The sequence below is a fragment of the Dermacentor albipictus genome, chromosome 5, assembly GCF_038994185.2.
Source record: "Dermacentor albipictus isolate Rhodes 1998 colony chromosome 5, USDA_Dalb.pri_finalv2, whole genome shotgun sequence".
Taxonomy (NCBI): Eukaryota; Metazoa; Arthropoda; class Arachnida; order Ixodida; family Ixodidae; genus Dermacentor; species Dermacentor albipictus.
Genome location: NC_091825.1, coordinates 127488252 through 127512465, shown reverse-complemented (window position 1 = coordinate 127512465; position 24214 = coordinate 127488252). Strand labels below are relative to the sequence as shown.

The window sequence follows — 24214 nt, the reverse complement described above, 5'->3', positions numbered from 1 at the left end:
ACGCACAGTTTGTGTGTTTCTTTTTATCGCAGGGCCGTGGTTGCCGTGGTTTAGCAGACGACAATTTCGGTCATTCGACTGTATGAGAAACAAGTCTGTCTTGTCTTTTAACACATGCTATGACTTAACACGAATACCCGTGTTTTTAGCAGATATTTATAAGGTCAGGCGTTAGGCGCACTTTGGTTTACTATCACCTCATCAAAAGTCGTAACAGAGCCGATTAAAGCCAACACAAATCACAGCCAATTGTTCATTATGCGCAAAAGTTGAGCCAAGCAACAAGCCAAGCCACTTAGAAACGCATGCTGTCTGCCTCGGATCTGACTGTCTGCCGTTGCTGTCGCTCTGTCGTTTACCATGTCAGCCGATAATGAGGACGTGAGCGTTTCAAAAAAGCGGCGTGTGGGCTTTGAAGAGGAAGTTGGCATTACAGAATTCGTTGGAAAGCACAAAGGCTTCAATGGCGTGTTGAAACAAAGGTGAAATGTTTCGAAATAGATGTGGCTCGGTATGAGCCATCAACTTGTTTGTGGAGTGTGGGTACGGAAAGTTTGCAAAAGACTGCGCTATGTTAGCAAAAATCAAACACGGAATAGCCGCATGACAGAAACTGTCGGGCTTACGATATACACTGCGTTTCATCGCAGTCATATGTAGTGCACGATATCTTAGTTTTGTAGCACTTTAGCTCCTCGCAAACAAGTTTAGTGTCGAAAAACAGGACGTCGTATCTGCTTTCAATTAATTTCTGCGCTGGCTTCATTAGAGTGGAGTTTCGGTTCGGACGCCTTTAAACTACATGGCGCACTTGACTACTTGTCGATGCACATTGATAAAGTATCGTTTTAAAAGCACTGAAAGAGAGCTCATCTTAAACACCCTTTTTTGATCGTGCCACGTGCAGGTATTCAGACTTCCTAGTTAACGAGATCGACCCGTCGGGTCGCATAGTGCGACTGGAAACGCTGGAACCTCCACCCGAGCCGCAACCGGAAACGAGCTGGGCGGACGATAATGTGAGTGCCGAGGTAAAGGAGCACCTGGAGCTGCTGGCCGGCGGCCAGCGCGCCGAACCTGTAGTCATTCCGGTGACGGGAATGAGCAAGGAGCAGCGCGGCCAGCTGCACGCCTGGGTCCGCGCCCACTGGCCTCACCTGGACAGCCACACGACGGATGGCACCGTGCGCGTGAGCCGCTCCAAGGCGCAGCGGCGGCGCGCTGCGCCGTGGCCTTCGGGCCGACCAAGCTACACCACTTTCGTGCTGTACAAGGAGAACATGGACACCATCGAAGCCGTCAACCGGATAGCCACTTTTCTTGGGTAGGATAACGCTGAGTGGACAGCCACCTTTGCTGAACCCTTTCGATAAAACCTATCTTTCACTGCCACGGTGGCACAGTAGAATAACATTTTGGAGCTTGCACAAGTAACCACTCTTCCATCTAGAGTTTGACTTGTGTAGCAATGCACAGCAAATAAAGAGTACTACTACTGCAGCTGCAGGAATGAATATTGCATTATTATCATGTATGGCTGCTGCTGCTGTGCTTACAAGAATTGTTTCTGAAAGTAAGCAGCAGTGCTAGAATGTCACTGTCTTAGCTTTGCAGCATGTCAGATGTGTGGATGTCTGTACCAACCAGACATAAATTTATCCTGCTATCATCGAGTCCTTTAGAGTTGCTGGAGGTGCCAGCGGAGGAGCCCGCTCGCTTTGTACAATGTTGTTGCTGTGCGGCACCTAAACCATCTTGCTTTGCAATCCAAATCTTTCTTGAAGCTTCGAGGTAATGGGCATCACTTTGAATGAAAGAATGCACAGCACGAGCAGATGGAGACGGAGCAAGGAATGCGACAGGATGGACTGCTGTCTGCCCTGTCTCCATGTGCTCAACTGTGTGTGCCTGTGCTGTCACACCAACTAGCCCAAAGAAACTCGTTGGCTTTGAATGCCTCTTTTTATGCTAACTGCATTAGCTTTCTTGAAGTAGCTGCATGCACGTGCCATGCTGCTTTAGATTGCAGACAATGCAGGGGCAAGGTTCAATGTTCCTTTTGACTGGCATCTCGTGAGTCTCCCACAAAGACCAAAATAGATGTGCTGTTAGCTGTGCATTGAGACCATGTGACATTTAGCAGAATATGCTACGCAATTCTTATAATGGGAGCATCACATTCTTTTCCGCAGAGCCTTGCTGGACATTTGAAATTTCTTTTGAGCCAGCTTACCTATAGTCAGTGACAATTTTTGAATCCAGTGCAAGCTCCACCTACAAAACTGCACCCTCTGTGTGATCATGCTCCAAAACATAGCTCCCAAGAGACCCTAATTTTGAAAGTTCGTGTCTACCCTGACGTCAAAAAAAAAAAGCTAATTTAATTAGCTACTGTACCTATACAAATTGTTTTAGTCAGACGGCGGGGCATTAGCTGCTGCATTCTTAGCTTGTCATCATTTGTAGACATAAGAAACAAGCTTGCTATTTTGAAGTGCTTAGATCAGCGATACTGTAGTACAACTCTTCTACCTGCAAGGTGCTGTATTGCTGAATTTGCATGTGTCAAAGTAAGATATCTTAAAGAGTCCAAGTGCACGTGTAGCATGCAGTGTTGAGTGATTTCTCTTGGGTGCGCAGCAATTGACACAGATTTCATTGCAGGATGCGTCCCTCATTCCTGGGATATGCAGGCACCAAGGACAAACGGGCGAAAACCTGCCAGCGGGTCTCTTGTCACCGGTTGCCAGCGAAGAAGCTGTTGGATCTGAACCGCAGACAGGGTCTTTGGGTGGGCAACATCACGTAGGCTGGACGCTTTTCACTACTTGTGTTATTTTTGTCAGTATATTCCATCCCTCATCAACTCCATGTAGTGTAGCAGAAGCTGTGGGTCACCTCAGCCAATAAGGAGAAAGAAGCAGAAGGGGCTCCCCCATTGCCCCTCTCTGATGGTCTTCTGCATGATGCCAGCTGAATGGAAGTGTCATGGAAGTACTGGCATACAATGGGAAAGTTCTGCTCCCATCTGCTAAATTATTGGTGATGGATGGACCCTAGCCTTGGCTCAACGTTACTAGACTAGTTTCAGTTTTAAAACTCGGCGCTGTTGCGCGGAACCGCCACCCGTCCGCGCCTTCGTGGCGCTGCAGTTGCGCCCGGCTTCACTTCCTCACTAGCCAGCTACGTGGGCGGGCCGGATTAAGCACGCGGTGCAGCGTTGGCGTATTCTGTGGTTCGTTGTTGACAGCGAATTTCAGCTAGCATGTCATCCGTGGTACTGTAGCCTTCGCCGAGTTCAGCAGACGATGCCGACGTGCTGCGTACCTGGCTGCATAGGCCGCTATCTGAGCGATGTCGACAGTTCGGCGCACCACTTTTTCTGTGCTCCCAGGAACGCGACGCTTCGCTCGGCGTGAAACAGAGTGATTCCTCGTGCCGACGGGGAACTTGTCTTGTCTTGTGTCCCAGACAGTGGCGCGTACCCACTATGGGGGATTGGCCAAGAAGCAGGCGGTTTTCCGTATGGTTAGAAGTAGAGAGAAACTAGACTTGTATAGTGGAGCGTGGGATGATAGTACTGTATTTTAGAAGTGTAATTAAATATTTTTAGGAATTCCGATAAAATAAGTAAACCTAAAGAAATGAAATAAATTAAATTATGGATAATTTTAGAAATTCAGCAAGGTACTCTTTTTGTGTCTCTAATAAAATTGTAAACGGCCAGAAAAGCATCCCTGTGGCTGGATCCCAGTGAAGTCGCCCCAAAAGAAAGAATGGTTGGCGAGGTTAGCGAGAGGCCAAGTTTGGTAAATGAGTATTCTAATAGTTTTCTTTGTCTTAGAAAGCGACGGCACGAGAGAAAGTAATGTTCGATAGTTTCAGGTTTACTGCAAAAAGAACATAGAGGGGACACTGCGAGACCAGACCTGTGTAAGTAAAAATTTAGAGGAGGTATGCCGTATGCGACCTCTCAATTTTGTAAAAGAAACTTCCAATTGCCTTGAAGGACACCAATTAGTATTCCATGGGAAGCCAAGGTGGTGGAAATCAGAAGACGGTGTTAGAATGGATATTGCAGAGTTTTGATATATAGCGAAATTTCTGTACCTAGCCGCGGTGACATAAGCTGGTGTCGGCAAAACAGCTAGATCAAAACATGTAGGGAAGCTCGTGCGAGTGAATCAGCCATTTCATTCAAGTGCAACCCATGATGTCCCGGTACCCAAAGCAAACATACTTTTCGTAAGTACGGAGGCACCATCGAACGAAATGTTCCTTGAATTGCTGAATTTAAAGATGCAGTTAGTGCTGTCCATACAGATAGCGAGTCGGTCACAATAACAGCTAATGGGTCATTTTGGACTTTCTGCGAAATCCACGGCACGCGCTCGTACCACTCCTCCCGCTTTCGTCCTCGTCTTCCACAGCTGGCTGCATGGCCGTTAATCTTTCCAGCGTTGAATTTCACTTCACTTCTGTCGTCGTAATGGGGAGGCCGCGTTTACGGGGGTACAAGCCATTGCTTAAGGGAGTATGAACCACTCATCGTCTTACGTAACGGAAAGATTTAATTTTGAAGAAATTTAATTTCGAAGAATCAAGCAGCTAATCGCAGGCGAAGGCTGCTAACCATGCCGCCGAGCAAACTCGAGACATCTAACGCAAGCGACAACTGCGGACGGTGGGCATACCGTCAGTGACGTCGTTCTCTCCGTCGCAGCCGATTTTGTGTGTAACCTCATAACTGAGAAATACTTTAATGAACCCTCGGGATTAACCCAGTGATAAAAACAGGGGCCGTACGTTTCAGCTTCGCAGATAAAGCATTTTCGCGGAATGAAAAATCCGACTTTTTTTTTTGGCTTTTGTGTTCAAAGACCGACCTCATCTTTCTTTTTGTAGCGCTTCTTTGGCGTGGCGAGAAGCTTCGGTGGGGATGATGATGGCCAGATATTCAGGCTCGTGAGCCTAAACTGCGCGAAATGTTAAGACGACAGGAAGAAACACACGACATTTAGAAACGCAGCTTCTGCGCTTCGCTGTATGCGTTTCTTCCTTTTGTATTAACTTCTTTCAGTACTAACAAACCGGCATGATAAATCTTATTGCTGTAGGTAGACCGCTTTCTCGTGGTATCACTATTTCGGAGAAGGGAGAATGCCAGCGAGCGTGAAACACGCGAAAACTGCCCGTCCGCACGAGCTCAAGCGTGTGACGAGGCGTCTGCAGTGGAGCCCGATGGAACAGCGTTGCCCTCTGGCGGCTGTCACAGAAGTGGCGACAGCGGCTGTAAGCGCGCGGGCGGGGAGTTTTACAACTGAAGCTAGTCTAGTAACGTTGGCCTTGGCTATACTGCACAAAGTTGGTGAGATGGACAGAGGCATCACTAGGATGTTCTGGTCAACCTGCGGTGACCTGAACTTTTATTTATTTATTTATTTCAACATACTGCAACCCCGTAGGGCTATCACAGGAATGGGGAGTAGGAAATACAGAGATGGCAAATAAGGAAAAAAGAAAGCAAGACAAGATGCACTAAATCAGTGGTTAACAATATACTAGAGGAATTGGAAGAAAGCACAAAAGGTCTGGAGACAGAGGAGAGACAAACAGATGCTTACCCTACATGCATTGTTACACACTATCACGCTTGCCACTGTAGAAGCTGCTGACAAAGTAGAGACGAAAGACAGACAGAATTTGTGAACAAGCGAATTACATGCCTTTAGCAATATCTGTCTTTCAACAATATGGAAATTGAAGCTGTACTGACACATTCAGTGGTCTTTGCCCACCATGATAGTACAGTGGCTACAGCATTGCGATGCTGAGTTCAAGATTATAGGTTCAGTTTTGGTTGCTGATTGCGGTGAAATGCAAAAATGCTTGTCTACTTGTGTACTTACATTTAGGCGCACATTAAATAACCCCAGATGTCCGAATGAATCACTATGGCATGCCTCGTAATGAATAGCAGTTTTGGCATGCAAAACCCCAAAATTGAATGATGTGTAAGTATTATGAACCTCTGTTAAAAAATTTACAGCTCAGTGTGTTGTCCAATGCATAGCCTGTTGCTTTTTCATTTGTGATGACAATCTAGGTGACTGCTGCATGGTGCTTGTTACAGATGTGCAGGATTAGTTTTTTTTTTTCACTGCCAGATAAAATTAAGGTGCCTGTGGCGTGTGGCCTGGAAGTGTATCACAGCGAAACGTTGAGGCTGCATTACAGTTAGGGTATGAACAACTGAAACTTGGGACTGTTACGGCAAGCATCGTCGCACACACAGCAGCTTTGGGATCTGAAGCTTCATCAGTCACTTAATCATTCCTCAAGGTCTGACAGACACTACACTTGTCAGGGTGAGAGTGATGAGAAGGGCAGTTGTGAGTGTGAAACAAGTTTTGTTTCCTCAAAGATCTAGGCTTCATCTTTTCCGTTGCTGTAAAAAAAATTCTTGACTTAGAATGTTTCTCGGCCAGTCTTTCAGAAGCACCACATAAAACAGTCACAAAGTGAACGTCATTTAGGAGCATTTTAGAAAGCTGCTGCCTGACTGTGGCTGTTCTGTGCAGGTTTGAAAGTACAGCCATCAAGCTAGGTGATCTGCAGGGAAACCGGTTTACCATTGTCCTCAGGTAATGTGTTGTTGCGGCCGCAAGTGTGGTTTTTTATGATGGTTGCAAGTTAAAGTTGTGTATTGAAAAACTTTTGAGTCGTCCGCACCCTTTGGGTGCCCTACAGCTAATAGAGCAGTGTCCGTGCATTGTGATTTTGTTACACTTGAGCCTCATTTGAGCCCTTCCAGTGGAGTTGTGCTTTGCCTCTGTAATTGCAATCAAACCTCCATATGACAAATTATAAGATATAAGGAAGTAAACCTGAAATGTTTCTCACCAATAGCAGCTTGTAACAAATAACGATTGGCAGGGAAAAAAAAAGTCGGCCGCAGAATCTGTGCAAAAGTACACTTATCTAGGCCAATTAGCCGCAGGGGCTCATGGCAGGATCACAGGGGATCGTGAGAAGGAAATGTACAGAAGAACAAATATGGGTTGGAGTGCATTATCAGGTCATGACCGGCAGATTACCACTCCTAAAAAAGTGTGCAATCGTTGCATTCTACCAGTACTGACATATGGGGCAGGAACTTAGAGGTCAGCAAAGGAGCTTGAGAAGAAGTTAGAGGGCTGCACAAAGAACAGTGTAATGAAAGGTAACGTTAAGCTCCAGGGAGACAGCTCTGTTGATTAACGAGTAAATGAGGGTGGCCAATATTGTAGTTGAGATTTTTTAAAACGAAGTTGGGCAGGACATGTAATGTGTAAGGTAGATTACTCGTGGTCTATTGGAGCTACAGAATGGGGTCCAAGAGTAGGGAAGCATAGTCGGGGAGGACAGAACTAGGTTGCGTGGTGAAATGAGGAAATTTGCAGTCATAAAATTGTGTCAGGTGGCACAAGACAGGTAATTAGAGATCACTGGGGGAAGCTTTCGTCCTGCAGTGGCATAAGTAGACTGATGGTGATAATAAACAAATATATGCTTGTAACGAAAATTGAATATAACAAAGACAATTTTGTGTCATATGCGTCTTTGTTACAGTGAGGTTTCACTATTCTGCCAACAGTTGATTAGGCGAAATGGGCCTTTGGCGAGTGATATTGACTGAAATTAACATGCTAGAAAAATTTTGGTGGTCATCTTTTGTAGTAAAATAAATAAAAAAAGATCTCTGTAAGTTGTGTCAATCCACTGTATATTGTAGCAATAGCTGTGGCCACTTTTCAGACTCATACATCTTGTATTTTGCAGTATATCTCTGATGACTCAGATACTAACATGATTTATACTATGTTAAATGTCCGCTGAACCATTTAGAGTGAGTGTACATCACTCAAGGGGGGGAGGTGCAATGAATCGGGTGATGAGTCCAGAGGTGGCTTCTTTGGTTTCTACCCACGTAGCATGGCACCATGGTCGATCATTCTAGTGCCTGCTAATTCGAACTCCGCTTAATTCGAACAATTTTATAGTCCCCTTCAAGTTCGAATTAACGAGCTTTTACTGTGCTGCTACTACTGCACTAACTACTGTTACTACTGTTAAAATTTCGGTGTTTGCATCAATGATGTGCACGCGTAACTTGCCGCATTGTACCATGCACTCTAATCCTGGTCCTGCACAACTGCCATTCAGGGATGTGGATGGCACCAGAGCTGACCATGAGGAGGCAATGAAGTCACTGTCGGAGAATGGCTTTCTCAACTACTTCGGCACACAGCGCTTTGGCACTACAGCAGTGGCGACTCACCAGATTGGTCGGCGAGTGTTGCCTCTCTTCACCATTCTGCGTGCAGTAATCTATAGTTGGCGATAAGTTAAGGAACGCAAAAACTCCTCACACAAAAGTGTGTGTTGCACCTGCTTTTCATTTCTCTGTGCTTAAAAAAGGAGTTATTATTATTATTATTATTACTATTATTATTATTATTATTATAAAATAGTCTTATTAAAAATCTTCTTTGGTATATGTCAGAATTATGTCACAACCACTGGATACTTGGAAAGGCAAACACAACTTGTGGGACAAATTGCTGTGTGATGGCAACTAATTAGAAATGTCTCTCTAACTTTGTAGTTATTCATATTAGGCTACATGTCCCCGTTCAAAAATTTAAGCCAAGCGATAATGATGTTGTATCCATTTAGCAGAGATCCCTTGATTAGCAGAAGTTTTGAGAAATACATGTACATCAGTATCTGTGGAGATATGTATTGATGTTCCACTTAGCACTTATCAGCACCATGGAAACTTTCTAAATCTCCCTACAATATGATTGTTTTTTTTATTGCTGGTACCAGTGGGATGTCTGCCCCCATAAATATTTCTTGTTGTTCCTTACATCTTGCATAGACACGGAGAAGATGATTTCATACCATATAAATAAAGAAAAACCATGGTCAGGCTGTCAGACATGCACAGTTTGAAAGGCAGTAATGACTATTGGCATTAGTTGTAATTTACTGAGTCCTTGGACAGGGAAAAAACACCCTTTTCTTGCATGTTCATTTGAGCTAGTTGGTACATCTTGTCAAATAGTGCTCTGTTCTGTGCCTCTTTTCTCCATCCCATGTTGTACTGTTAAAAAAATCTGCTGTAAGGCACCTTTTTCCTGTAATACTCTGCGACTGGAAGGCCAGGCAAAGATATATGATCAGCTGGATTGAAATTATTGCCACTGCACTTTTGTAGTATCACAGCTGAGGTTGAGGCTTCTTGAAATGGAAGGTTTTGGAGTCGGTGCTAATCCTTGTAATCTGTGTGCAGGCCTTAAAGGGGAATTGGCCTGACTGTGGTGGTGAGCAACTGAAAGTTTATTTCTGCTGTCTGTTACTGTGGTTGACAATAGACAGTAAGAGAACATTTCACACATGGCCATATGTACAGTCAACAGCAAAAGTTTACGGGATGCAGTTTCCCCTTCAAATGTGCATTCCTGCACCGTTAAGGCATGACACTTTGTATCGAATGAATCACTGTGTCGGTGGCGAAGGCTACTACATGCTGGAACATTCAAGTCGAGGCTTTGTGACCGCGCTTTGCGAGAATTCTGCTTCTTGGCAGATCCTGCGTCCCATAAACTCTTGTGGTTGACTGTACATGGTATGGAGAACTGGCGCAGCAGTGAGTGTAGCTCACAAAGAGGTGTATGTCTTGGCATGTTGCCGAAGCAGCACACACAGTTATTACTGAATAGAGTGCACAAAACAGTGGTACATGGTGATGAGCCCCCCCCCCATGTTGAAGTGGCACAGCTCTGATCCAGAAGCATGCTTGGCTGTGTTATAGCCTTATAGGGTAAAGGGTGATCAGGTGATGTATTTGCAACTGTACTTAAATGCACGCCTGGGCCACGAATTTTTAGCAGTGCCTTTTCCCTATGCTAATGCCTTTCAGCGCTTTTCGTGTTCGTGAGTGGTCAAGAGACGTTCCGCCCTGGGTGGAGCGTTGAACATGGCCACTCACGAACGTGAAAAGCGCCGAAAGGCGTTAGCATTGGGAAAAGGCATCGCTTCAAAATTGTGGCCCTCCACTAATTAGGAAATGGCAAATGAGCAGTGATGATTGAGTGATGTGTGAGAGGCCAAACAGGGAATGCTTGCACTGTGGAAAGCCAAATAAATAAGCGATGAGAGTTGGCTGGCACATTTATGCATTCCATATTAGGGTGCGTTTGCACTTCATTCTTGAACTTTCGTCCCTTATGGAACACAAGAGATTTCAGTGAGACAGTAATGAGTATGCATTGTTGGTGCTGTGAGGGTGGAAAACAATGAAAACATCGTGTTGCTGATCTTTATGATATGCTGCAAATGCCAGCAGTATGTTTGAAGTTGTACGTGTCATAATATGGCAAGTAGCACAAAAACTGCAGATGTGCTCCACCCGTGTTTGTGCTGTTTGCCCGATGTCGTTACACCAACAGGCCCAGCCAGCAACTGTATTGCTGTATGTGTGCATGCATGTTGTAAGCAATCACAAACGGTTAAAATATAGCATTAAATTTTGCTGTCATTCTGCATAAGTCAAGGTTTTGTTCACCTGACACTTAGTGCCGACTGCAATAACAGCAACTCTGACATACTACTGTTGAACACTGTGCTGTGGATTTATTTCTTGGCTGGGATAGCCATCCATTAATAAGGGAAGAATATGGAAAGGTGTATGCAGAACCGAATTGGTGCTTCTTTAGCACCAGTTTATTATTCGTGAAAATAATATGCCCGTTGGCTGAGATAGTGGAGCTTGACACTTTTGAAGCATTGAAATGTTTACAGGTGAGGGATGCCTTGTAAGGTGGGCAGGTTGAAATTAGTTCTTCATTGTAGCCTTACATATACCTGACATTGCAGCTTTGTGTCTACACATGTTAATCAACATGCTTTGTAAGTGCAACAGCAGCTGCATGAATTTTCACAAGGCCCACAGTGTTCTTGCACAAAGATGCATGCTTAGCAGAAACTGGTGCACATGTTGATTCTAATGGAAAGTTCACATGCCTGAATTGGTGTCGTTATGATTTTGAATTATTTTTCTCTGTTTGCATTTTAGTAAGGGCTAAATTATTGATTGCCCAACATTGTCATGTTGACCTGGAGTCATTGAGTGCAAAGCAGTACGTCTGTATTCTGCTGTTGTGAGAGTATGCATCTAGCATTCTTTCCTGCAGACGAATGGGAGTGTCATGCCTGCTCATAATGTCTCACTGGCCATCTGCCAGCATACGTTAAATTCTGATTTGTGCTGAGTGTACTATCTTTTTTTTGCAGGGCTCTTTTGAAAGGCTGCTTCGAGGAAGCAGTTGACTTGGTGCTTCAACCACGGGATGGCGGTAAGTGCAGTACTGTCATCTGTGAAAGTATGAGCTGTTATGACCTCATAATGAGCCAAGCTTTGACTACATTTTGCAAACTTTTTCTGTGGTGTCTGCCTCTTCATCTGCTAACAAAAGTACTTGTAAAAAGTTCGCGTTGAAGCGAGAGGCAGCAAAACGTCAATACACGTGCTCCTGCTGCTGCGTTTCCTCACACCACCATTTTGACAGCGAGTGTCCTCAGCCATCGAGTAAGATGTGTTAATGTTTGCTTGCGAGCATGTGACACTGTGCTTGTTAATTTTATTAGTAAGCAAATGTCTCCAAGTTTATACGGCCAATAAAACTACTACCTTTACTTCATATAACTGTCTAATAATTTGCTATTGCAGTTGATGCTTCGCATTTCGGGTGTAACTGCTTTTTGTTTACCCCCCCATGCAACATGCTGGATGCCTATGCACAAGTCATTTATGGGTATAAACAGAAGCACGTTAGAGAAATTGTGTTCATCTATGCTGATGCTGCACTTTGAAGTCACGTGTGAAGCCTACCAAGGGTTAGCCCTGTGCAAAATACCCACGAATGCAGTCAGTCCATGCATGCCGACACTCCGCAGTCCAGTAGAGCAAAGTTAGTTGATCTCACGCACAAGTATCCATGCTGTCAGGTGGCGCTTGCATCAAAACAGTCTCACCATAGCTGTCTACTGGCTCCCATCATCATGTATGTGTCACGGGGGGGGGAAGCCGAATGTTAAGATATATGGTGGCCGTGCGAGGAAGATGAATGTCAGGGGACACAAGAGAGTCGAGTGTCCCTGCAACCTCTCTAAATGATTCTGTGCAGGAGCTCTTGCAGAGTGCCGAGAAGAGTGGGCAAGATCGAAGGACGCTGCACAGGCTCTAGCAAAGCTGCCCCACCGGGGTTGCATCGAGGGGCTGCTGTTGCGTGCGCTGACCAAGGGGGGCGCCACAAACTACCTTGGTGCCTTGCTTGCTCTTCCAAGAAATGTGCGCCTGCTGTATCTGCATGGATACCAGAGTTACGTGTGGAACCGGCTCGTGTCACGACGGGTGCAGCGATTTGGCCTCACTGTGCTCCCTGGGGACCTGCTCATGACACTCGGTTTGTGTGCTTTCTTGCCACTCGGTCTTGCCTGGCCATCTGCTGCATTTTACTGCTTTGTGGGCTACTCATTCATGATTCAGGGGATCGTGAAAACCGAGGGGAAAGGAGGGATTACATTGTAGTAGCTCTGAGCTTTGAACAAGTCTTGATCCCGAAAAATGTCAACTACTAGTGTAGTCTTGACACCCACACTGACTGGCCATTAAAACTTCGTAAAATGATATCAGTCAGCAGAACAACAACAACAAAAAAATGAATATAACAGTAACAATTTTCAATAAGGATGATTGTATTGTAAATGCACTCTATCCCGTGGTGCTGACTTTTGGAAGAAATGCTGTTTGTTCCACTGCTCAAGACTTGTATTCTAGAATCTTGTAAAGAGAAAAATGTAGAATACCTGTGTTCGACTATACACCTGATACAATAGAAGGTTTTCATAAAGCGTGGTTCGCAGAATTGAATTCCTTGCAGAAAAGTTTGTGTGTGCAGAACACAGTCAGTAGTTTTGCTTTTTGTGGTGTGTACATCTAGTATTGCCATTTGAGCACGTGCTTGTTCAGATGGCAGTGTACCCATAGCAGCTTGCCATGTACTATTATGCTATGGATGTAATTCTACTAATATGGCTTTACGAAAGCTGTATAATAGCTATATCATGGCTTTATTAAGCTGTAACATTTACTTTAATGATTGAGTGGAGGAGGCTTTAGATGCTGCAGCTGCATGCTTTCCTCGTAGAACCGACTTCAGAATGGTCCATAGCGTACTTCATGCACTGTTGATGACTATTTTATTATTATTATTATTATTATTATTATTATTATTATTATTATTATTATTTATAAAACAGTCTTATTAAAAATCTTCTCTGGAATAAGTCAGAATTATGTCACAACCACCGGATACTTGAAAAGGCAAACACAACTTGTGGGACAAATTGCTGTGTGATGGCAGCTAATTAGCAATGTCTCTCTAACTTTGTAGTTATTCATATTAGGCCACATGTCCCCGTTCAAAAATTTAAGCCAAGCGATAATGATGTTGTATCCATTTAGCAGAGATCCTTTGATTAGCAGAAGTTTTGAGAAATACATGTACATCAATATCTGTGGAGATATGTATTGATGTTCCACTTAGCACTTATCAGCACCGTGGAAACTTTCTAAATCTCCCTACAATATGATTGTTTTTTTTTAATGCTGGTACCAGTGTGATGTCTGCTCCCATGAATATTTCTTGTTGTTGTTGAGTTTAATGGCGCATAAGCAACTAAGGCCATCATGCGCCAACCACAAGGTATAAATCGATAAAGGTATAAATATTTCTGCAAAAGGCATTGGGCATATTACATGCAAAAGAAAGGTGCCTTCATATGCAGCAGATCCACAATTTACTTTCTTGTGGGATTGATTTTCACGGCCACTGCATTGGTACTGCTTCTTACAACTGACAATGAACCGACAGGAGTTGGATCTGAACTCTCCAAAAAATGCTGACTCCATTGACTTTTCTTATTTTACAAGGACTCTTCATTGCAGAAGCAGCAATTACAGAAGATTGATTTATGTCTTCCTCAGCTCTCAATGTGTGTGGCATTGTACCATGTCCTGTATTATCATCAGTATTACTCTATTCTCTGAAGAAATCGCTAAAAAGCTGTTGTTTGAATTAGCAGCTGTGTGAATTCTATATAAAGCCGTGGCCCAGTACATAGCGCTCCTGGCTTGACTGTGGGAGGCGCGAGGTTCAAACCCCACTGCCAGACACCCAACGATTTATAATATACAAGCAGCCCCCTGAGCAAGCGTCAGGCTTTTCAAAGGTGCGTTAAATGGAAGAGGTTTCATACAGATCTTCGTGCTTGTTGTCCAAGAACTAAAGAAAAAAAAAGCAAACATAGCACCCTGCATTTTCCCGTGTGAATGCAGGTCTTATTGTCTGTTTAAATTTTTCAGCAATGTTGTATTTAGTTTTCTATTCACATTCTGAGTGTATTTATGTCTGAGATTGGTCTATTTGTGGTTCCTGTTCAATTCCTGTACTTTTGTAAACCTCTTTTTTCTGCCTTTCTTTGCTGTATGTTCTTTTATTTACTCCCATGTTATACCTGTTGATAGGGGATTCTGGTGGAGTCTGTCAGCTAGTCGACCATCTCCTGTATACCTTTAAATTTGTTACCTTGTTTTTTTTAAACACAAACAGAGCTTTCAATTGATGGCTCCTTGCAGAAAAAAAAGAAAGAAAATAAATCTCAAGTTTGATTGCTCGTTGAAAGGTCATGACTGTGGCAATTGCAGGTGGCACCGAGGAGGAACCGAGAGTAGCGGGTCCAGATGATGTGGCATCTGCCAGTGTGCAAACGCTAGTGCTGCCCCTTCCCGGCCACAGTGTGCGGTACCCACAAAATGAAGGTGAGTAACCGAAAGCATTAGTGGTCATCTCTATATAGGGGCACAAGGTACTACATAACATGGTCGGATAGCTGTGTGTGTATGTGGTGCTTTCTCGGTGATTCAAGGAATCGTACTAAATGCAATCTCTCTGCTCTGCTCAGAGGAGTAAGCAACCACAGCATGTTTGAGCTTAGCTCAGTCACAGGCACTAGTCGTTGCATTGCATTGACGGGCGTGCCACCCGGAGCACCGTGCATGGTCTCTGAAGGGCACGCAAGCATTGTGCCACGAAAAACACAGTATGCCGAAGTTGACGAAAGAGAGGCTTATTTACTCTCACTCTCTGGTGGCAACCAGCACTGTACAAAAGCCTGGTCTCAAGAGGCACGAAAAGCAAAGACCCCAGTGCCAAGGACGAATGCACAGAAAGGGTGCTGCTAGCATATCACTTAGGGGGGCGGGAGCTCTCTGCAGTTATGCTGTGTGCTTACGCGGTGCCTGAAAGAATGGGTTGTGAGTAATGCGGTTTCTGTCAGTGTCTGCCTCCAATAAGTACGGCCACATTGTGGGGTCTTAAACGTGCTCTTGGAACAAAGGAACGACAACACAGTAGTGTAGACAATCACAAGGGCATTTATTTCAACTCTTATACACCAATGTAGCCAGCTTAATTACCACCAATAGAGCATGCCTATGGATTCTGACGAATCGAGGAAGTTTGACTCACCGTGACAGGATGGCGAACGAATATATTCGCCCCCGTGCTGGACATCAACACCTAATTGATCATGTGTACAGTCACGCGAACGGTGACGAGTTCGAACGATCACATTCGTCCATTCCAGTGTCCTGCTCCTAAGCCTTTTGCAGGACAGTCCTGTGAATGGCCAGCAAACACGCGAAACGTTCGCGCAGCTGGCAAACTCTTAAGCCAAAGAGGAGGAGGCTACTCCCTTTTGTGCCCGAGTAACCTCACTGTTAGGTGGCGTTAGCAGCGCAACAGTTGTGCCATCTCTCACAGTATTCTGCAACTACACTGACCGCCGGAGGCGCTTAGCTATGCGGCAAAGCCGGATTACAGGATAAGCGAGAGCCATGCGGGGAAAACAACATAAGGAGGTGCAAGAGAGCATTCCCACAACATGTAGAAGAGCCATGCATAAGCTCTAGGCAGCATTGTTTAGCTTAGTGTGGACTGTAGTGAATTGTAATCTGTGGTCTGTACTGTAGAAAACACAATATCAAAAGAAGCAAGGTGTAGCACCTGTGCTCTCATTGGTCAATTCTTAAGTATGGCGGTTTTGTAAACATTGCATCATCATGATGCAGACTTCTAGTTAGTCTGGATGGCATTTGCTGGTGCTGCAAAGCTATCTTATATGCAGTTGCTGATTGGTACAAGGAAATACTGGCTGAGGATGGACTCACCCTGGATTCTTTCAACGAACAGAGGCACAGGTTTGTTTATTTCTATTTGTTTACAATTGTATAGTTGTTTATAAGTGCTACAAGTGTGGAAGGTATGGCTGTTTAATAGCTGTCACCTGACAAGCTTTTTATCTCTGCTCCCCACAGTTACTCTTATGATAAATGTAGAAATTAAGCGAGTTGAACTAGGCAAAACATGCAGGCTTAGTCAAGATCTCCTTTTTTATCCCCTGTTTTGACCTTACACCTTTTGGTTACATGAGCACAAACTGAAAATTATTAGATGCTTTAGCATCAAAGTTGCTGTGTGTCTGGATGTCCATGTTGGAGACCTTTGCTTAGTTTTTGCTGCTGATGATTAAAGATGGCAATTTGAAACGTTTGTTTTCACTCTTTGGTCTCGAAGGGTTACGACAACTGGATTTGATCAATTGATGAGATTATGAAATTTGCTGGCATAAAGTAGAGTCAGTTGACAGAATAGGGATGACTGCAGATTGCTGTGTTGTTTCATCCTGCAGTGAACGTTTGTGGGATTATGATAATTATTATGGTGTAAACATAGTTGTGTGCAACCTGTGTGGTACGCCGTGGCCATGATGTAGAGAGAGAGAGAGAGATAAGGAAGGGGGAGAGGTAGGGAAGTTAACTAGACTTTGTAGTTGACATAATTTACTATCATAGCATACGTGAACAGTAACTACAACGAAAAAAAGAATGCCATTCTGAACCAGCTTCTTTGATAGAGTGCAGAAAAGTGGAATGTTGTGTTACAGGGAGTTGTCTATGAGTGGCTGCTACCGCCACCTGGTGGCTGTCCCACGAGAGGTGCAGTGGGAGGAAGTGAGCTACACAGACCCCCTAGCCGCACTACTGCTCAGTGACCTTGACAGACTACAGGGCCTGCCGGAGCCCCAAAGCTGCGAAAGTAAGCATTTGAAGCCTTTTTGTTTCTGTCACTGCTAATGGTGAGTAAACCTGTCACAGTAACCTTTATAAAGGTTCACATTTTCTCATTTAAAGCTTATAGCTGTACTGTTGCCTTTAAACATTTATCTCATTGTAACATGATGCCGGGCACTGGAACTAGCTATAAATTGCTGCTGCAAGTTTTATACTCCTGTCAGTGTTACAGTCAGTTATGAAAAGAATATTTTGCAGATATATGCCAATCCAAGCAACTGGTACATCAAAGACAGCAAAGCTGTATAAGTGTGTTTCATTATTTTGAAAGTTGCTATGCCCAAACTGCTCATTTCTTAAAATTTTGATATTGAACGTTTTCCTTCTAAAAAGCAAGTTTTTCATGCAAAATAAATATAGCATTCAAGCACATAGTACGTCAAATTAACATAATAAAGTTTATTATTGCTCATGATAGAGGAGGCCAGCTACCTGCTAGTAATCACCAATGAAGAACATAGCAAGAGCGTAGTTCAGAGAGTGTTATCATTCTAACAATGCCTTACTGGGGAAACCCGAAAATAGAAACTGAGGAGGCCTTGTGGGGATAGTGGAGAGAGTGTCTGTGTTTTGCAGTGAAGCTTGCCTCCTGAAGTCATGGGTTTGTGGCAGTGAAATATTTCTATCTCAGCTATTAATGAGCCAATTTCAAAAATGTTTGCGGCAGAATGCTCCCTAGGGGACACGTAAAAACTTCCAGCATATAATCGAAGTTTGCTGTGTGGCCTGGTGAGGGGCGACTTAACAGCTTTGCTGTAAGATCGTTCATCATACAGATCATATTATGTAATAGCTAAAACACAGAAACCAGCATACTGTCAGCATTATTAGGGGCCTAAATGTGAAAATGTGCATTTTTCTTAAAGGTTACCATGATAAAAACACAAGTATGGTATATGATTAAGCTTACTGCCAACTTTTTGACACGTGGGTTCAACTTTGTTAAAAGAGACGTAGTCATCCTGGTATTGTCCAAGCGGATGGAGCCGACGAAAATTGTAATTTTTGCCCTATGTATTAGGCAAATGGAAAGGGTAATTGTGGGGTGAGAGAAATGAGAAATCATAAAATCAAAGTTCTAAAGATACATAACTAGGCCAATGCACTGCTATTGAGGTTGGGTAAACTCTGCAAAATGGATACATATGCTTGTGAAGCAGGTGCACAACAAAGTGACGCAGTTCAATGGCAATAGTTGTAAGAATAGTATGAATGTCTAAAAGGTTAGAAATAATTCTATTCAGAAGGCATAATTTTTAGGCAAAACATACACCTGGGTGAGAAGAATAAGGATCCTATGAAACATGTGAAGCCACCGAACAATGAAGCCAATGAAAGCATGTGAAAAATTAACTGTTTCTTTAATTGAAATGTAGAAATTACATATAAGGTAACTGGAACTGGACGAAAACCACGTGCCACCGGTGGGAGCCATACCTACAGTCTTGGCATTACACGTGCTATGCTCTGCCAAATGAGCTATGGTGGCAGTTGTTTCCCCTTCTACTTTCACGAGTATTTGTGTAATAGGCTTAGCCCTGGTAGCGCTAGCAAGCACCGTTTACAGCCATAATGGCAGTTTCATTGTTCCATGCACTGAGTGGCTAGCCTTCTTAAAGGTAATAGCTTTCTTGGGCTCATTTGCCTGTTTTTGTGGTCGGTGGTCAGGCTTTCCCTATTGATTCAGAGGCACTGACGCAAAGGGCAGATTGCTTGCTGAATGCCAACTATTCTGGCTCTCTGAGACAAATCCACTGTCCACCTATACTACTACCATAGATGTGCTCGTTAACAGCTCTCAAGCGCCATCAAGCGCACCATTTGTTTATTAAAGCAAATACCCTTATTGGAGCGTTTAGCTATTCGCTTACATTAACAGTCATTTGTGGACGGTTTACGTACAATTTTGTATCATTTTATGAATGCCTCTAGCATACTGCTTATGTTACTCAGTTTAATTTTGGATTTTATGTTTGCTTCTTTTGAATGCATTTGATTCTCCAGTGATGAAGTCTTCATATGTATTGAAATATGACATGTCAAAATGATGCATGCATACAGTGCATGGAGTATTCATTGCTTCTCAATACAAGCTTGATTGCAAATTGTCTGTTGTGTGGAGCCAAAACTGTATCACAACATTCATGCCCGCAGGTGATGACAACGCAAAGAGGGCTCTGAAGCTGGAGTTCAACCTGAGTTCATCATGTTATGCCACCATGGCAGTAAGAGAGCTGATGCATCGGGAGTGCACCTCATGGGCAGCAGTTGTATCAAGTTGATGGTTTTGAAAAAAAAAAGAAAAAAGAAAAATCCTTGGCAGTTTCTTGGACATTAGCTGCCTGCATCAGTGCTTCATGTTGAATGTCTTAAGCGTGTTTTTGTAATTTGCCCCTTCAAAGTGTATTGTGCTGACACTTTCACGTAGCATCGTTCCTACACATAAGCAATAGCCACTTTACACTTGTGCCATGATGCTACTGGTCGAAGCTTTTCAAGTTAGTTTTGCAGAAAAGTACATGAGATGTGGTGCATAAGCGATCTGAAGACACCATAGCTGTTACCTTGTCTTTGGATGTATCAGGAAACTTGTATCTTTGTAGTGGAAGTCAAGCACCAGAGAACTGGGAACATGGTGCCCAGCTATATTAGCGCGATAGTGTTAAAGGCCCCGTGTCGTAGAAAATCCAGCATCGGCAACCAGTGTCCAGCGTTGACTGTCGTTTCGGCAAAAATCATTCCAAACTATGCGTAACCAACCACACAGGCCCTCCTTGTAGTGCAAAGAAGTCACTGAACTAATTGAATCTCTAAAAGTAAAGTACATCAGTAAAATCGTAAAGCGCAACTTGCACACAACCTATAGACATGATAGCATCTGATTGTAATTTGAATATACAAGAAAACGTAATTGTTATGTGGAAACTCGGACACACGCGCCTTCAAGCATTTCTAGCATTCATGGACCAACCATGGTGTTTGAGATTTGCGCATGCCAGCGCGTGCAAATCTCGGAGGCCACAGTGCTGCATGCCCAGTTCCTTGCAACACCTCCAGATGGCGCTCGCCTCCGCCGCAGTGCGGCCCACGCAAGAGTTTCTACCACAAAGCTTCCCTTTGTTCACAGCATTCGTTGCCAGCGATTCCTGTCAAACGTTACGGTTACATAAGCTGCAGGTGCCGGTAAATGTGAGAAGCAGTCGGGGATCATTGAATATTATCATGTTCCACTCCTAAAGGCGACACTTAAGCGTCCTCCAAATTTTTGTCATGGATTGTGTGCCAGGACAAAGCTATGTCCAAGGCTGGCATGCACCTTGTGGTGGAGCTCCCTCTTCGATAGTGGTGAAAATGGCAGACCAGTGTTTTTCTCCATACCTTGCCACTAAGCTTTTCAGGCTAGGCTCTGGGTTTAAGTCAAACAATACAAACGCTCAGGTTATCATATTAAAAAATTCCAAGCATATTTAGGCATATCATAAGAACCCAACAAACACTGACACCAAGGACAACATAGGGTGCTCTACCAATTCAGCTACCGCGGCGCTGTTTCCCCATCCACTTTCTTGGGTATTTAAGTTTCCTAGCAGAACCCTGGGAGTGTTAGCCAGCGCCACCACTCGCAGACCGTGTCGGCAGATGTGGAACATCCTTTCTGCCGCAGGCGTCACGAAAACGTGATCTTTTTGGGTGAAGGCAACCGGTCAATAAACCCACACATGCTACCTGAAAGCATCAATGTTGCCAGATTTAGGACCTTCATTAGGTAATAAACGAGAATAAAGGGAAATGGCACCGCAGTAGCTAAATTGGTAGAGCATCGCAGCCGAAATGCGAAGGTTGTGGGATTGTTCCTCACCTGCGGCAAGTTGTTTTTCATCCACTTTCATTTCCATTAATTTATCGTTTCTTTGTTTCATTTATTAAACGCAAGTAATTTTCCCATGTTGTCCTTGGTGTCAGTGCTGGTTGGCTTCTTATGATATGACTAATAAAAAATCAGGCCACTTGGTTAGCCCCCTTTCCTTTCATTTAAGCATATTAGGGTATCTTACAGGGAATTGTGGTAATTACAAGTGTACATAAAGTTCACTTCTGTGATGTGGATGGCTAGTTTTACCAAAATTTACCATTTTGACGTTTACCTCTTATTATTTTTCAATCACGGCACGTTATGCGGCACAGCCACAGAACAAAGTATTTGTATATGTAATAATTATTTGAGAAATTTATAAGGCTGTGCAAATATTTGAAACTTTCAAATCACGAGTTGGATATTGTCTTATTCTATTCGGTCCTCAAATCAGAAACAGATTCATGTTATATTGGCTTATTTGTTTATAATGCCCCATTTTAGCTTTTGGTTAAGCTTGCTGCATAATGTGCGGCATAATGACAAACTTAGTAATCTAGCCAATGCTAGGATATCAACCTTGTTTTATACATGTGTTAGTGGTAAAGAAGGCTGTCCAATATTCGAATCAAATAGTCACTATTCACAAGTGCGAATATTCTAACACTTCACATTGCCAGCTATGCAAATTCAAACCTGGAGCAAACTTCACCCATGTCACAGTTCACAAAGAACGGGAAGATCATAGAGGAAGCCGCATCACTCAAAGGAACCACATTTTTTCCGGCCACTAAATTGCGATCGTTCACACTCATATTTTGCTCAGACATGGCATTTGACAATGTTTGGCACTATATATCGGTGTTGTAACTGTGTGGTCTCTGAATATGCTCACTTGCAACATTATTTGATACACCAGTAGTGGGTCCATCTGCAATGATCACCAATTAGAGAAGAAATGCTTTGCTTTGCCCTCACTGTAGTCAACATGTATTTCCGTTTCGGCCTCACGTGGACAGTAAATGGGTGCTATTAAGCTCATAAGACTGCTTCTTCATATGCGCAACCACACATTCTCTGAAGAATCCTGATTTGTTTATAATGCTCTATTCGAGTTTCTGATAAAGCTTACCGCATAATGTGCAGTATAATGACTAAACTTTGTAGTGTAGTCAATGCTGGGGTGTCAACATTATTTTATACGTGTATATTAGTGACTGTGGTGCAGCCAGGAACTTTTCTCGAGGGGATGGGGGCACCCACTTGACTTGGAAACTGCAGCTAAAATTGTTATTGCATACAAGAACATTTGGGTATGAAATATATACGTACAGGAGGAGGTCTCATAGTCATAAAGACTGTAAAGGTTATCTTACTGTTAATACACACAACAGTAAGATAAGATTTGTTGTTACAGCAAACGGAAAATTGGTGTATACATGATTAACGTACGAGCGTAAATACATAATAAATAAAACATAGCTGTGAAAGAAAACAAGAGAGGCATAAAATAGCTAATAAGTTAACTTTACACATATTGCAAGAATGTGTGCTACTCGAATTTATTGTACTAATGGCAGAATATTCTTTTAAGCTTAGTGGGTAAGGTATCTCATAGTGAAGTTGAGGCAAAATTAGCTATGAATTTCCGATAACTAGTTCCTGGTTTGGACAACAAAAAGTTATTCTGTGAATTGAATCCTGTAGAAGTGACATTGGGGAACTGATGTGGGTTAATAAGGGACACGTAGAAGTTTTCCATGGATAAATTTGTAAAATAAAATGCTGAGGGAGTATTCGTTTAATTTATAGAGTGGTAGTATGTTGTGATCATGAAGTAACAAGGAAGCATTAGCTGTAGGACTGTTAAATGTCATGTGTATAGCCCGATTTTGAACGTACTGCAATGGGGACAAATGTGTGAGGCAAGGTGTTACCCCACACATTAGGTGTTAAGGTGTTAGAGATACCATATTTAAAGTGACTGTGAATAAATGCGTAATAATGTGATCACAGGGTTTTAATATCAAAGTATGACCTAGCCTTTAGTAGAATTCTAATGCTGCATGCCGATTTCTTCATTAGTGAGTGAGATGCCTATCCAATTTTACCCACAGGAAGGTTGTATTGTCAGAAGCAAATAAGTCATTACCAATGTGAATCGTTGGAGTGCTGGAAATGTACCTATTGTGTGAGGAAAAGTTAATAAAATTAGACTTCTTAGTGTTAATACTTCATCCATTACTCCGGCACCGGTTAAATACATTGGCAGCATCAATGTTAATTTGGATAAGGGTAAGTCTATACATTTATCTGCACTTATTATGGTAGTATCGTCAGCATAGAGTATACAATTAAATGAGCTTAGGCATAATGGAAGGTCATCGATATAGATTACAATATGGCATGCCAATATTAGTTACATTAGGTAATGAGTAAGTACCAGATTTGTATACCATTTGCTCTCGATCTTCTAAGTGCAGAGTAATGTTAAAGCTGGGCCAGTTATTCCAATCAATTATAGCTTCTGAAACAATATGCAGTGAAAAATGGAATCGAATGCCTTTGAAAGTCAATGAATAACGCAGCAACAAAACTACCAGCATCTATTGCAGTTTTGATGTCTGTTAAGGATATTAATACTAGCTCATGAAAGGAAGAGGGAAGAACTGGGGGGCTGAGGTAGCACATGCTACATTCAATTCGTTGTTCATTTGGCACTATTAAGTTTTGTCCCAAAAACTACTATTTGCATTTTGGACTTGTAATTCATTGCCTTATTTTGCCCATTGCTGCCTTTACTAGAGGTGGAAGGCATAGATCATTGCTTCCCAGAGTTTCTAGCTGTTAGCTAAAAAAATCCGAGGACACCTAAGTGCTTCTTACGAGTTCTGTGAATGTGAAAGCATTAATGTCTAATTGAACAACACTGAGCAATTCTTCGAGTTATCAACTTCTTGCGGGCAAGCGAGCACGTTGAGACACTTGGTGCATGTTGATTTGGCCTTATCAAGGTGTAGTTGAAACATAGGCGAGAGCTTGCAAGGACAAGGCACGTG

At 43.1% G+C, this 24214-nt stretch overlaps 1 protein-coding gene across 1 annotated transcript; it reads left to right on the top strand.

Moving 5' to 3' along the window:
• The first annotated feature begins 266 nt into the window (after positions 1–266).
• Positions 267–19636, top strand: Pus7 (pseudouridine synthase 7). Its single transcript, XM_070538878.1, has 11 exons — positions 267–482; positions 908–1324; positions 2665–2805; positions 6582–6644; positions 8206–8331; positions 11341–11402; positions 12234–12512; positions 14816–14929; positions 16297–16369; positions 17116–17267; positions 19457–19636. Exons 1-11 carry the CDS (start codon positions 361–363, stop codon positions 19582–19584), a joined length of 1677 nt encoding a protein of 558 aa, XP_070394979.1. The 5' UTR covers positions 267–360; the 3' UTR covers positions 19585–19636.
• Positions 19637–24214: the final 4578 nt, after the last annotated feature.